This window comes from Erinaceus europaeus, chromosome 17 (assembly GCF_950295315.1).
Source record: "Erinaceus europaeus chromosome 17, mEriEur2.1, whole genome shotgun sequence".
Classification (NCBI taxonomy): Eukaryota; Metazoa; Chordata; class Mammalia; order Eulipotyphla; family Erinaceidae; genus Erinaceus; species Erinaceus europaeus.
This window is the reverse complement of record NC_080178.1, coordinates 11,057,138-11,070,528: the sequence shown is the minus strand read 5'-3', so window position 1 is coordinate 11,070,528 and position 13,391 is coordinate 11,057,138. Positions and strand designations below refer to the sequence as shown.

Below are 13,391 nucleotides of genomic sequence, written 5' to 3'. Positions count from 1 at the left end.
ATCCACCAGCCTGAGTCCCCCCATCCGTTCACACCCTCATCTTCACGCTTGCACTCGGCCTGCTGAGAGGGGTGGAGACCTGCCCAGGGCACCCCAACCTCTCTCCTGCTCCCAGAGCCTCCACCTTCTCCCCGTCCCCCATCCTCCCCCAGGACTTGCTCTGGGCTGCCAGCTTCTACACCCGCTTCTTCCTGTCCTATGTCCCATTCTATGGCATTCCTGGGGTGCTGCTCCTCTTCGTGGCTGTCAGGTACGACACATTCAGGATGACTGGGAGTGGGGGGCAGGCAGTGGCGGGCCCAGGTTGTGGCCCTACACCCCCAGAGCCTCACTTCCTCTCTGTAGAGTGTGTACATAAGTTGCACACACACACACACACACACTGTCCCCAGCAGTCCTGCCTCCCTGCATTGTGGGAGAAATCGAAGAAACCAAGGTGCCCCCCCCATGTTGGTTCTGGAGGCCAAGCCCCCCGGGGGGGGGCACTCCCCATGAGCAGGGCTTCCTGGGCCCACCAGCTTCCTTAAGCTGACAGCGGGGAGGGTGGGTGGGTGGTGGTGCTGAGGGCAAAACTGAGGCAGTGAAGGCTCCCACAGAGTCCTGGAGAGCCACTGGTTTGTGTGGGTGACACAGATGAACCACATCCCCAAGGAGATCGGCCACGAGAAGCACCGGGACTGGGCCAGCTCTCAGGTGGGCCAGGGAGGGGACCTAGTGGATGGGGTGGAGGGGGGACCTGGCCCACACCACCTTCCTCACTGCTCCCCACTCCCCACCAGCTGGCGGCCACCTGTAACGTGGAGCCCTCGTTCTTCAACGACTGGTTCAGCGGGCACCTCAACTTCCAGATTGAGCACCAGTGAGTGGGAGGGGGGTACAGGCTGGTAGTGAGGCCCCCGGGACTCTGGGTAGGTGGGGGCTCCCCCTGGTGCCCCCAGCCCAGCCATCAGCTCCCGCTATACCCACCCCCCAGCCTTTTCCCCACCATGCCACGGCACAATTACCGCAGGGTGGCACCCCTGGTGAAGGCCCTATGTGCCAAGCACGGCCTCCGCTACGAGGTGAAGCCCTTCCTCACGGCCCTGGCTGACATCGTAGGGTAAGCAACCCCCCCCACCCCAGCCACATGGGCCCCTCCTGAGCCAGCTGGGCGAGTCCTATCAGCCATTTCATCCTCACTTCCCCTTCTCACTCCCTCAGGAAAGGTTAAGGGCCTGCCTCCCCACGCCAGGTGCTGGGAGCCCTCAGAAGGCAGGCAGTAGGGCTGATAAGACAGCAAAATAGTTCTGCAAAAGAGGCTTTCATGCTTGAGGCTCTGAGGATGGGGCAGGGGTAGGTGGCCAGGTGGTGGCACACCTGGTTAGGCACCCACATTACTATGTGTAAGGGCCCAGGTTCAAGCCTCTGGTTCCCATCTGCAGGGGGAAAAGCTTCACAAGCAGTGAAATGGTGCTGCAGGCCTCTCTATCTCCCCTCGCCCTTTCAGTTTCTGTCTCTACCAAAAAAAAAAAAAGCAGGCAGAGAAGCCAAGACAAAGGAGAAACGGGAGGACAGAATGTTTTAGGGCAGAGGACACAGCCTGCAGGCCAGGGGCCTGGGCAGAGTATCAGGGGACAGTGCCCTCACAGGGCAAGGCTCATGGCTGGAAAAGCAGAGTGGAGGTTCCTGCCACTGCCCAGGTGAGGGACAAGGGGTTCTGCTTGGTGGTAGCTTAGGGGGACAGAGACCCAGGCCCCCCACCAGTATCCGCCTCCTCTGAGCTATGCACTATCCCCTTCACTACCTGCCTTTCCTTGTCTCTAGACGCCTCTCTGAACCCTCTTAGTCAGCCAGCACGGGGTTTGCTGGGGGTTGTGGTGGGAAGGCCCCCTGAATACAAGGCCCTGGGTGGCAGGTTGGAGTGAAGGCAGGAGACGTGGGGGTGAGGGCCCCTGCCTGGACTGGGCCTTGACTGAACCCCCACCCCTCCGAGGCCCAGCTTCCACTCCAGGTTAATGAAGGGGCCGCCTCTTCTGCCTTCACCCCTCCCTTACACACACCTGGGGACCCTCAGGTGGGGAAGGGATCGACACCTGGCCATCCTGTCCCCACACGCTCCTATCCCCCAGGTCCCTGAAGAAGTCGGGGGACGTCTGGCTGGAAGCCTACCTGCACCAGTGAAGGGGACCCCCAGGGCCTAGCACCCACCCCTGACCGGCCTCAGTGGAGCTCTTCACCCTCCGGGGTCCAGGGGGTGCCTGACTGCCCTCCAAGCCCTGCTTTCTCCCCCTGGGCCCCCTTGCCTGTCTGCCTGAGGGACCAGGGCTGGGGAGGGCACATGGAGTAGTCAATCACATGGTGAACATGTTCTCCTAGAGTGAGACTTGAGGGGAAACAGTTATTTTTATATAAAAACAAACTTGGCGGGGGCTGGGCAGTGGGTTAAGCGCATGTGGCGCAAAGCGCAAGGACTGGCGTGAGGATCCTGGTTCAAGACCCTGGCTCCTCACCTGCAGGGGAGTCACTTCACAGGCCTTGAAACAGGTCTGCAGGTGTCTATCTTTCTCTCCCCCTCTCTGCCTTCCCCTCCTCTCTCCATTTCTCTCTGACCTATCCAACAATAACAACAACAATAATAGTAACAACACCAATAAACGAGGGCAACAAAAGGGAAAAATGGCCTCCAGGAGCAGTGGATTTATAGTGCAGGCACCGAGCCCCAGCGATAACCCTGGAGGCAAAAACAAAAACAAAAAAACCTTGGCTAGAGCCATCATAGATGATGGAGTGTTGAATTTCATGGGTTAGGAGCCAGTCCAGTCGGCCTCAAACATCTCCAAATGGGGTTCAGGACCTTGGGCCACTGGGGTTAACAGGACAGGAGGCAGATGGTGGCATGGGGAACCCTTTGGAGACTGGGATCCAGCTGAGGGGCTTCCTGTTCTCAGCCCCTACTGGGCCTGCAGCACCTCCCAGTGGTGCCCCAAGTGTCTGTGTCATGTGGGATGGACCGTGTTTCATGCTGCCCCTGGTGGTGGCCGAGATGAGTGCACCCTCCATCTATGGATGTGAAGTATTAGCCCAGTTCCCTTAGAGTCACTGTCACCATGTGGCCTTAGTTTCTGGTCTTGTGACCACTTGGGGCAGGCAGGGATGGTGGTGGGGGAGCTGGAAGAAAGTAGCTGCGGGCAAATCAAGCTCTTCTTGCCCCATGGGCAGTATTTGAGGGCAGGGGAGGGAGTGCTACTCCCAGTTGAGCATACATTACCATGACCATACGAAAGGACCTGGGTTCAAGACCTGCCCCCACCTATAGGAGGAAAGCTTCACAAGCAGTAAAACAGGCCTGCGGGTGTCTTGTCTTTCTTCCTCTCCTCTCTCAGCTTCTTTCCTATCTAATAAAATGAAATAATAATTTTAAAGAAGGCTGCTAGGAAGTGATTTAAATGAAGTCATAGGCAAGCACTGAACCCTGGTGATATCCCTAGTGGCAATAGAATAAATAAATCAAACACAGGGCTGAGTGGTAGTGTACCTGGTTGGGCACACGTTACAATGTACAAGGACCCAGGTTCAAGCCTCCAGTCCTTTCTCCCACCTGCAGGGAGAAAGTGGTGAAGCAGTATTGCAGGGGTCTACCTCTTTATAACCTCCCCCTCGCTCTTGATTTCTGGCTGTCTCTATCCAATAAATAAAGATAATAAGCATCAAGCCCCTGGGCCTGGAATGCAGCCACTGCCCTCACAGCCCAGGGTCCCTTCCCAGACTTCCCCTCATACCCCCATCCAGAGCACCGCAGTCACCAGTGATGGACCCTAGATGTCCAGGGGGCAGAGTCGGGTGCCATCTTGGAAATGAGTGCCAGGCTCAGCCCAGGTAGGAGGTGGGACCCTGGTGCAGGCTGGAGAAGATGATGGAAGATACGTTCCCCCAGGAACATGGGTCTCACGACCACCTCCTTGACACCCCAGGGATCCAGACCCTTCTGAAAGGGGAGATAACACCCCACCCCAGAGGGCCAGGAGTGCAAAGGACTGGCCCAAGGCCACTACCCCAGGCCCTGAGCCCACAGGGAGTTGCACCCCATGAGGTCAGCTGGCTCTGCAGAGGTGAGGGAACAGGGGGACCATGTTGGGTAGGGGGTTGGAGGGCATAGCCCTGCAGGGGGGAGAGGCAGCACACCCCACTGGGTACTGAGCCAGCCCATGAGGCGGGTGATGGGCCATAGTGGGGGCCTGGTGGGGGCCATCTGCTCATGGTCCTGGCTCAGGAGCCATGAAGACCAAGGCCCAGTCCGTGCACCATGGGCAGGGGTGGGACAGCTGCCCTGAACTATAGGGACCAATGACAACCCCCCCCCCCCCACACACACACACAGGTCTCAGGATGGCAATCAAGGAGTCAGAGAAGCCAGAGGGAATCGGGCTGCAGGTATACAGGGGTGATGGCCATTAAGGAGGACTGCTCCCCAACCCAACCAGGAAGCTTCCACCCCCACCCCCACCCCCAGGGCTCCAGGGCCACTTGGGTTTGTGTGAACATCTGAGAAAGGCAGTTGGGTCCATTTAATTTGAGTCATTTGATCCATGTTCCCTTCCAGGAAGTTTTCTGTGTGTGGGGTGGGAGGGTGTTAATAGGGAGACCACAGATGGGAAGGGAAGGGGGTTTAGAAGGGCTGTGCTGGTCCAGGCCCTTCCTCTGTACCCAGCCTCACTTGGCTTCAGCCCATGGAGGACACAGTTGGCCACTGAGTACACAGGAGAATAAAACTGTTTCTTTTATTTCCAAAAACAAAGAAAAACCTCCCCAAAAACACAGAGGTGGGGAAGCATAGCAGCAGGGGAGGTAGGGTCGCACTAGGAACTGCCCCCGCAACCCCTCCCCCCATGACAGCCAGAGCTGGGGGATCAAACGTGCCCTCTCCCAGACTTTCCCCCACTCCAAGCTGTTCCTACTTTGCCCTCCCCCAAACTAAGCGTTGGTTAGTGCGTTAGACTTCTAGCTGCTCTCGCTGGGGTCCCTCCCCTCACTTTCTGGCCTCCTCAGCCTCCTGGCCTCCAGCCCAGAACTCAGCCTCAGGCCCCACTCCTCAGGGCCCCTCCTCCACTCCAGCTCCTCAGAACACCTCCTCCCTCACTCCTCCACCTCCCCACAATGCCACTCAGTCCCCTGCAGGTTTGGGGGCCTGGGACCCCACCCCTCAAGGGCTTTTCAGGGGGAAAAGATTGCCACAAGGCCCAGCCTTGCTGCCACCCTGGAAAGAGTGTCCCCAGTATTAAAAGGTTAAAGGAGAAAAAAAAAAAAATCAGTAAAAGCTGCTAAAGAGTGGAAGGCAGTACGTGTACACACAGGCCACGCCAACATGGCACCCTCCTGAGCCCAGAGGCTGGTGTGGGGCCAGGTGGCCAGGGACCCCCGCCCCAGGTGCTGCTGAAGTTGGGGGGGTGTGTGTGGGTCTGGGTCTCAGGCCTCCTGTCTGTCAAGACAAACATCTGTGGGAGTCGGGCAGTAGTGTAGCAGGTTAAGCGCACGTGGTGCAAAGCGCAAGGACTGGCTGAAGGATCCCAGTTCGAGCCCCCGGCTCCCCACCTGCAGGGGAGTCACTTCACAGGCGGTGAAGCAGGTCTGCAGGTGGCTATCTTTCTCTCCCCCTCCTCTCTCCATTTCTCTCTGAAAAAAAAAAATAACAACAATAAAAAAAAAAAAAAAAGACAAACATCTGAGTTGGGGAAAGGGAGTGAGGCTGAGCCAGTCCCAGCTGGGCCCACTTGTCTGGGGTGTCCTCAGGCTCCTTGCCCCCAAGATCACACAGGCTGGAGTTGGGGAGAAAGGGGTGGGTGGATATGAACTGGAGGAGGGTCTTGGGACCCCAGGTCTGAGCCAGCACCACAGGTGGGGTTTCCTGGAGGTTATAGAGGAAGGTGCCTGATGGGCCAGGAGCCATCTTGCCCTGAGGCCTTCAAGAGCTTCTGAGGGAGAAACGAGGGTATGTGAGGCTTGGTGCCGGCTGCTGGGGTGGAGGATGGGGAGGTCACAGGCCAGGTCTGTGGAGCCCTGGTCTTTAAAGGCAGAGAGGATGGAAGGAGGAGACTGGAGGAAGAAGACAGGCGAGAAGGGGAACAGAAGTCACACCCCTCAGAACAAAACCCCACCCACCCACTGGCCATCACCCCCACCTGCTCCCCCTTCCCCGTGGTCCCCCGGAAGCAGCAGCTTCACTTGTGGAGGTAGGCGTCCAGCCACAGCTCCCCAGACTCCTTCAGGGACCTGAGAAGAGAGGGGGTGACGGTTAGATGATGGGGGCCAGCACCACGGAGCATTGGAGAGCAAGCTGGCTGGGAAGGTCACTGTGGGGTCCCAGAGTGGACAGGACACCAGGACTTGCGGGACAGGAGCTCAGAACCCCCGAGGGACACCCGGTACCTCCCAGGTCTGCCCGTCCCTCCCCGTCTCCCCGCACCTGACAATGTCCTGCAGTGCCCTCAGCAGCGGTTTCTCCTGGTACTCGATGCCATGCTTGGCACACAGGGATCTCACCAGGGGGGCGACCTTGTGGAAGTTGTGCCGTGGCATGGTGGGGAAGAGGCTGGGGAGAAAGGGGGCGTCAGCAGGCCCCCTTCTGTGGCTGAGGTGATGGGTCGGGAAATGAATGGAGGGAGAGGAGGTGATGGGCTGAGTGACCGGAGGTGACAGAATGAGTGAGAGGTGAGGGGATAGGTGAGAATGAAGGAGGTGAAGCGAGAAGAGGTGAGAGTGGGGGAGAGGGAGAGGAGGTGGTGGAGAGAAGGGAGTTAGCTGGAATGAAAGCTGATAGCAGAGGGTGTGATGGCTGAGGGATGGTGGGGTCAGAGGAGGTGATGGGACTGGAAGGACCAGCTGCCCTGCCCCCACTCACTGGTGCTCAATCTGGAAGTTGAGGTGGCCACTGAACCAGTCGTTGAAGAAGGATTGTTCCACGTTGCAGGTGGCCGCCAGCTGGGGGATGAGTGGTCAGGAGGCCCAGTCTCAGCAGGATCCCACCTCAGCCCACCAAGGCTTCCTGGCAATTCCCGACACCACCACCACCACCACCTTAGTGTAGCTGGGGCCTCGCACGAGCACATTTACTGCCAAGCTACCTCTGGCACCTTCCAACTTTGCATGCATGTAGTGCCAGGGCTTGAACCCGGGCCACCTGCTTGGCAAGGCAGGCAGCCTGCCCAGCGAGCTCTCCCTCCAGCCCACCCGTAGCACCGGGAAGCCCCGATTCTGGAGGCGGCAGGCCCGGCCTGGGTTCAAGGCTCCTCACCTGGCTGCTCAACCAGTCCTGGTGCTTCTCCTGGTTGATCTCCATGGGGATGTGGTTCATCTGTGTCACCCACACGAACCAGTGGCTCTCGAGGAACCTGGGCGGGAGAGGCTACCGCTGTTCAGGGAAATCCATCTTCTCCCCATCCCTAGCCGGGGTGCCCAGTGCAGGGCGGGCCCAGGCCCTCCAGCCCCCCCATCACCCACGCCAGGCCAGGGCGACCCCACCTGATGAAGTTGAGGAAGAGCACGGCCCCCAGGACGCCGAAGAAGGGCACATAGGTGGAGAAGAAGCGGATGTAGTAACTCAAGGCCCAGGCCAGATCCTGCAGGGATGTGAGCGAGCTCAGGGCCCCAGAATGCCAAGAACCAACTCTCCAGATCAGGCCGGATTCTGATCCAGGCACCATCTGGATGTGCCACAGCATCAGGGGGAGCTCTGGTGCTAGACTCTATCTCTTTTTATTTAATATATATACTCTTTTTACATGTATTTATTTATTTTCCCTTTTTTTGCGGTTAAGAATTTTATTATCAAAATTATTACATCTCTTGTGAAAGTTCAAATGTTACAGCAAGGTGTAAACACTCCACTTAAGAAGTAATACTTCTTCCCTTCCAAGACCCCCTCCCACCCCAACCCCCCCATTTTCCCTTTTTATTGTACTTGTTTTTCACTGTTGTGGTTATTATTGTTGTTGATGTCATTGTTGTTAGATAGGATAGAGAGAAATGGAGAGAGGAGGGGAAGACAGAGAGGGGAAGAGAAAGAGACACCCGCAGACCTGCTTCACTGCCTGTGAAGCGACTCCCCTACAGGTGGGGAGCCGGGGGCTTGAACTGGGATCCTTACACCGGTCCTTTCGCTTTGAGCCACGTGTGCTTAACCTGCTGCGCTATCACCCGACTCCCTAATATATATATTCTTACTCTTTTTCCAAAGCACTGCTCAGCTCTGGCATATGTTGGTGCTGGGGATTGAACTGGGACTTCGGAGCCTCAGGCCTGAGAGGTGTTTGCATAACCATTATACTATCTCCTCTGCCCAATATTTTATGAATCTATTTTGGATAGAGACAGAAGTTGTGAGGGAAGGGAGAGACCAGAGACACCAGCAACACTGTTTCACCACTGGTGACAGCTTACCCCATTCCAAGTGGGGGCCAAGGGGCTGGAACCCAGGTCTCTGTGAACTGTAATGTGTGTCTTCTACCAGGTGCACCACTGGCCAGCCCTCTGTGTCTGTCTCTCTCTGAGTGAATGTGTAGGCAATCAGCCCAGGCTCCCCCTCGGGGCTCTGGGCCTGAGTACAACTGTCTATCTTGGGAAATGCTGAGCCCCCTCTCTAGGGACACAGAGAGGAAGGGGCAAGGAGACAGAGCTCAGCAGGCCTGGGAACTCCACATGTGCCCTCACCATCTATGGGACCCCCAAGCGGCCCCGTGAGGACTCAGTCCAGGTTACTCCTCTTTGCTTATTCCAGAGGGCACTGTAGAGGGACCAAGGTCTGAGGGCACCTTCCGTCCCTGACCTCAAGGCCACTTGGGCCCAGCTGCAGAGAGTGGGTGGGGAGGTCAGTGCAGAGGACAGGGCCAGGCCAGGTCCTGCCCACCTGAGCAGCAGCCCCCCACCCCACAGCAAAAATGGCCCGAGAGCTTTAAACAGTGCAGCATGGCGGGGCTGGGTGGCGGTGTATTTGGCTGAGAGCACATGCTACAATGCACAAAGACAGGTTTGAGTCCCCAATCCTCACTTGCAGAGGGAAAGCATTGTGAGTGATGAAGCATTACTGCAGGTGTCTTGTCTCCCCCTCTCTCCCTTTTCCTTTTGCCTCCAGGGTTATTGCTGGGGCTCAGTATACCGGGAATCCACTGCTCCTCGAGGCTATTTTTATTTTCCACTTTTGTTGCCCTTGTTTTTTTTTATCATTGCTGTGGTTATTATTAATGTTGTTATTGATGTCGTTGTTGTTGGACAGGACAGAGAGAAATCGAGGGAGCAGGAAGACAGAGAGGGAGAAAGACACTTGCAGACCTGCTTCACCATTTGTGAAGCGACCCCCCCTGCAGGTGGGGAGCTGGGGGTTCGAACTGGGATCCTTATGCCGGCCCTTGTGCTTTGCGCCACGTGCGCTTAACCCGCTGCGCTACCGCCCTCTTCTCCCCTCCCCCCTTTTTTAACCAGAGCACTAATCAGCTCTGGGTCATGGTGGTGAAGGGGATTGAACCTGGGACTTCATAGCCTAAGGTGTGACAGTCTGTTTGCATAACCGTTATGCTATCTACCCCTAACACCCCTCTCCCTCTCACCCCCTTCCCTCTTGATTTCTGGCTGTCTCTATCTGATTAATACATAAAGATAATAAAAAATATATAAAAAACAATGCAGCACAGCCACATTTTCGACTCTTAGACTCGCTTCCTGCCTGTGGCCAGAGAGGTTACCCTGAGATAGCATGCATGCCGAAGGCCCTGGATTCTATCCTTAGCACCCTTAACACCACATATGCCAGAGCAGTGCTGTGGCTTCCTCTCTCCTCTCTCGTGAACTAGAGAAATCAATCTAATACATCTAAATAGAGAGAATGTGAAAAACAGAACAAGGCCCTGCCATCTGGCGAGATCAAGCGATTAGGCCGTTTCTGTAGTTTACACAGGAAATGCTGGTGACACCCCCCCAAGTCCCTGACCCCATGGAGGAGGTGACTGGATTCCAGGATGAAGCAAGAGGCCATTGGCTGAGCAGGAAGGAGGAGGGCAATTAGGGAGGGGAGTGTGTGTGTGTGTGTGTGTGTGTGAATCCCCTAGCAGCTAGGAGTACTCCCCCCACCCCAAGTTGTTATAATCAAAATGTCTCTAGATAATGCCCAATAAATGGCCAACAGAGGACCACCCACACCCCACGATCCTATGGCCTGGGGTCACAGCCTCCTTTGCTCGGAAGCAGACTGTGATGCAGGGCTCCGGTGGTCAGGGGTCCTGAGGAAGGCGCCAGGAGTCCTGCCTGCCCCATACCAGCCCGAGAGCTCTGTATCTTTGATGAAGTGGACTCAGACCCAGGTTGGAGGGGGAGGTCCGAGGAGGACCCCCCCACACACACACATGGCCCCCCAGAGGAGATCTGAGGGTCCTATCTGGTTTCCCTGGCTCTGTCACCTGAGCCGCTGAATCCCTGTCCTGCTCTCTCTCTCTCTCTCTCTCTCTCTGTGAGAAGCTTTAATTCCTGGGGAACAAGCACACTGGAAAAAATGATGAAATATTCATGCCAGGAGCCACCTGCCATAAAAGCCGATTAAAACACTGGGTACTCCTCCTGGTCAGGTGACAGCCCCCCGCCCCTGCCCAGGGGAAACAGAAGAATCCCCCCTTCCTTTACCCCCAAGCTAAATTTGAAACTCCCACCTTCCGGTCTGAACCGGTCCCTCTGGTCAAATGGCTAAATAAGGGATTTGCAGTGGCTGTTCTTGGAACATGGAAATGTGTCCTGGTGAAACAGAGTGTCCTAAGAACAAGGACCCAAGTCCAACCAACCCAGGGCTGACCGAGCCGCGCCCCCCACCCCCCGTCCTACCCCAAGCACCCTGGGCTCCAGCCCACCATCTGCACATTTAGCAGGCGCAGCCCTTGGACCCTGATTCCAAAGAGACCTGAAACCTTGGGGGTTTAATGCAATGTACAGAAAGGGATTTTGAAGTTCTTATAAGGTGATGTGAGTATGATTCTAAGATCTCAGATTGTACTATAGGGCCATTGTCATCAAAACTGCTTGGTATTGGAACATGAATTGACACACTCACCAGTGGAATAGAATTGAGAGCCCAGAAGTAAGCCCCCACACCTATGGACATCTAATCTTTGACAAAGATGCCCAGACTATTAAATGGAGAAAGCAGAGTCTTGGACGGACTTTGAAAAATTCATAGTAAGTGAAATAAGTCAGAAACAGAAGGATGAATATGAGATGATTTCACTCTAAGGCAGAAGTTGAAAAACAAGATCAGAGGAGAAAATACTAAGCAGAACTTGGACTGGAGTTGGTGTATCGCACCAAAATAAAAGACTCTGGGGTTGGTGGGTGGGGAGAATACAGGTCCAAAAAGGAAGACAGAGGACCTAGTGGGGGTTATATTGTCATATGGAAAACTGGGAAATGTTATGCATGTACAAACTATTGTACTCACTGTCAAATGTAAAACATTAATTCCCCAATAAAGAAATTAAAAAAAAAAGTGACGTGAGTGTGAGAAAGGCCTGAGCCTGGGGCAGTGCCAGGACAAATATCAGAAGACCTGGGCTCCAGGGCTGCCTCCTCCTTCTCCAGTGCCACCTCAGGCAAGTGCCACATTATCAGAGTGGCACCAGCTGCTGCATTTATCAAACTGGCTACACACACACACACACACACGATTTTTAATGGCTGGGAGAGATAGCACAATGGTTAAAGACAAAGACTGTCATGGCTGAGGCTCTGAAGTGACAGGTTCAATCCCCAGCACCACCATAAGGCAGAGCTGAGCAGTGCCCTGGTTAAAAAAAAAACAAAAAACAGAGGGGGTGCCAGTCAGTGGCTTACATGGTTAAGTGCACATAGTACCAAGTGCAAGGACCCGAGTTCGAGCCTCCACTTCCCACCTGAAGGGGATCCACTCCAAGAGTGATGAACCAGGTCTGCAGGTTTCTCTCTCTCCCTCTCTCCCTATCCTCTTTCAATTTCTCTCTATCTTATCTAATAAAAAAAATTGGAAAAAGGAAAAAAATGGGCTCTAGGAGCGGCACCAAGTCCCAGCAATAGCCCTGGCGGCAATACAATGTAAGTAATTAAATAAAAAATGGGGGGCATATATTGAGGACATATATTAACATGTAAAAGGACCTTCCTTCAAGCCTCTGGTCCCCACCTGAAGTGAGTGGCAAAGCAGTGTTGCAGGTGTCTCTCTCTCCCTCTCTGTTAAACCTTCCCCTCTTAATTTCTGTATCAAAATAAAAAAGGAAGGAAGGAAAGAAATCAAAGAAATAAAAAGGAAAGAAATAAAAGGCTGCCAGGACCAGTAGATTCACTGTGAAGTAATAACCCTGGAGGCTTTTTTTTTTTTTTTAAAGCCAGAGCACTGTTTAGCTCTCGCTTATGGTGATGCAGGGGATTGAACCTGGGACTTGACAGAGCCTCAGGCATGAGAATCTGTTTGCATAACCATTGTGCTATCTACTCCCTGCCCCCCCACCCACCCCGTGGCAATTAAATTGTTTTTTAGGGGCCAGGCGGTGGTACACCTGGTTAAGCACACACACTAGAGTGCACAAGGATTTGGGTTCAGGCCCCTGGTCCCACCTGCAGGGAAAAAGTTTCACAAGTGGTGAAGCAGGGCTGCAGGTGTCTCTGTCTCTCTCCCTCTGTATCTCCCCCTCTCTTCTCAGTTTCTCTCTGTCTCTATCCACTAATAAGTAAATAAAAAGATTTTAAAAAAATGTTTTTTAAAGGTGGGGATGGGGAGGGCAGTGATGCCTACAGAGTGACCAGTGCTTAGACCTGAGGACTGGACACTCCTGCTCTGGGGAACCCCAGTCTGACAGACATGCCCTGCCTAAGGTGGTCATTCCTCTCTCTGCAGCAGAACCATGAGATGCCCCCGTCCCCTGAAATGCAGGCAGGGAGGTTCTCAGCCTCAGATGTGACCTCATGGGGACAGAAGGGTGCTGCCTGTGTTACTGGTAAAATGACTTCACCAGGGTGGACACTGAGCCATCTCAGCTGCAGTCCCTTTACAAAAGGGACATTGGGGCCAGGAGACAGCCCACCCTACAGTGCACACACCTTACCACGCTCAAGGCCCTGGGTTCAAGCAACACTGGTGAAGTGGTGCTGTGGTGACTCTCCCTTCTGTGTCTCTCTGTCTGTCTGTCTGTCAGAATTAGGTCAAGGAGGCAGTTCAGCAGCACAGTGCCTGCCTGAGGTCCTAGTTCATGTCACCTAGAACTTTCGTGGGGTGGTGGCACAGTGGCTCCTGGGGCGCCCCCTAGAGTGCACTGGGGGGGATGTCTTTAGGTCTGGGTGCTATGACCTCCGGGCTCCTGGTAACAAGGCAGCCCTCCCAGGCCCCAGTCCCAACAGAGGTGCCCGATGCCCCC

The 13,391-nt window shown here is 55.0% G+C and overlaps 2 protein-coding genes across 2 annotated transcripts in view; one reads left to right on the top strand and one right to left on the bottom strand.

Moving 5' to 3' along the window:
- LOC103116498 (fatty acid desaturase 3) overlaps positions 1-3,686 on the top strand; it is a 6,754-nt gene extending 3,068 nt beyond the window's left edge. Inside the window, exons 2-6 of the mRNA XM_060175752.1 lie at positions 16-250; positions 597-693; positions 780-859; positions 974-1,099; positions 2,109-3,686. Of these exons, the coding sequence (XP_060031735.1) occupies positions 16-250; positions 597-693; positions 780-859; positions 974-1,099; positions 2,109-2,160 (590 nt within the window). The 3' untranslated portion in view covers positions 2,161-3,686. The remainder of the gene's footprint in view (positions 1-15; positions 251-596; positions 694-779; positions 860-973; positions 1,100-2,108) is intronic.
- A 1,045-nt stretch (positions 3,687-4,731) lies between these two features.
- Positions 4,732-13,391, bottom strand: part of LOC103116439 (acyl-CoA 6-desaturase) — a 29,864-nt gene continuing 21,204 nt past the window's right edge. The window contains exons 8-12 of the mRNA XM_007526330.3: positions 7,495-7,592; positions 7,268-7,364; positions 6,875-6,954; positions 6,440-6,565; positions 4,732-6,246 (exon numbers count right to left, since the gene is read on the bottom strand). Coding sequence (XP_007526392.1) covers positions 6,195-6,246; positions 6,440-6,565; positions 6,875-6,954; positions 7,268-7,364; positions 7,495-7,592 — 453 coding nt within the window. The 3' untranslated portion in view covers positions 4,732-6,194. The remainder of the gene's footprint in view (positions 6,247-6,439; positions 6,566-6,874; positions 6,955-7,267; positions 7,365-7,494; positions 7,593-13,391) is intronic.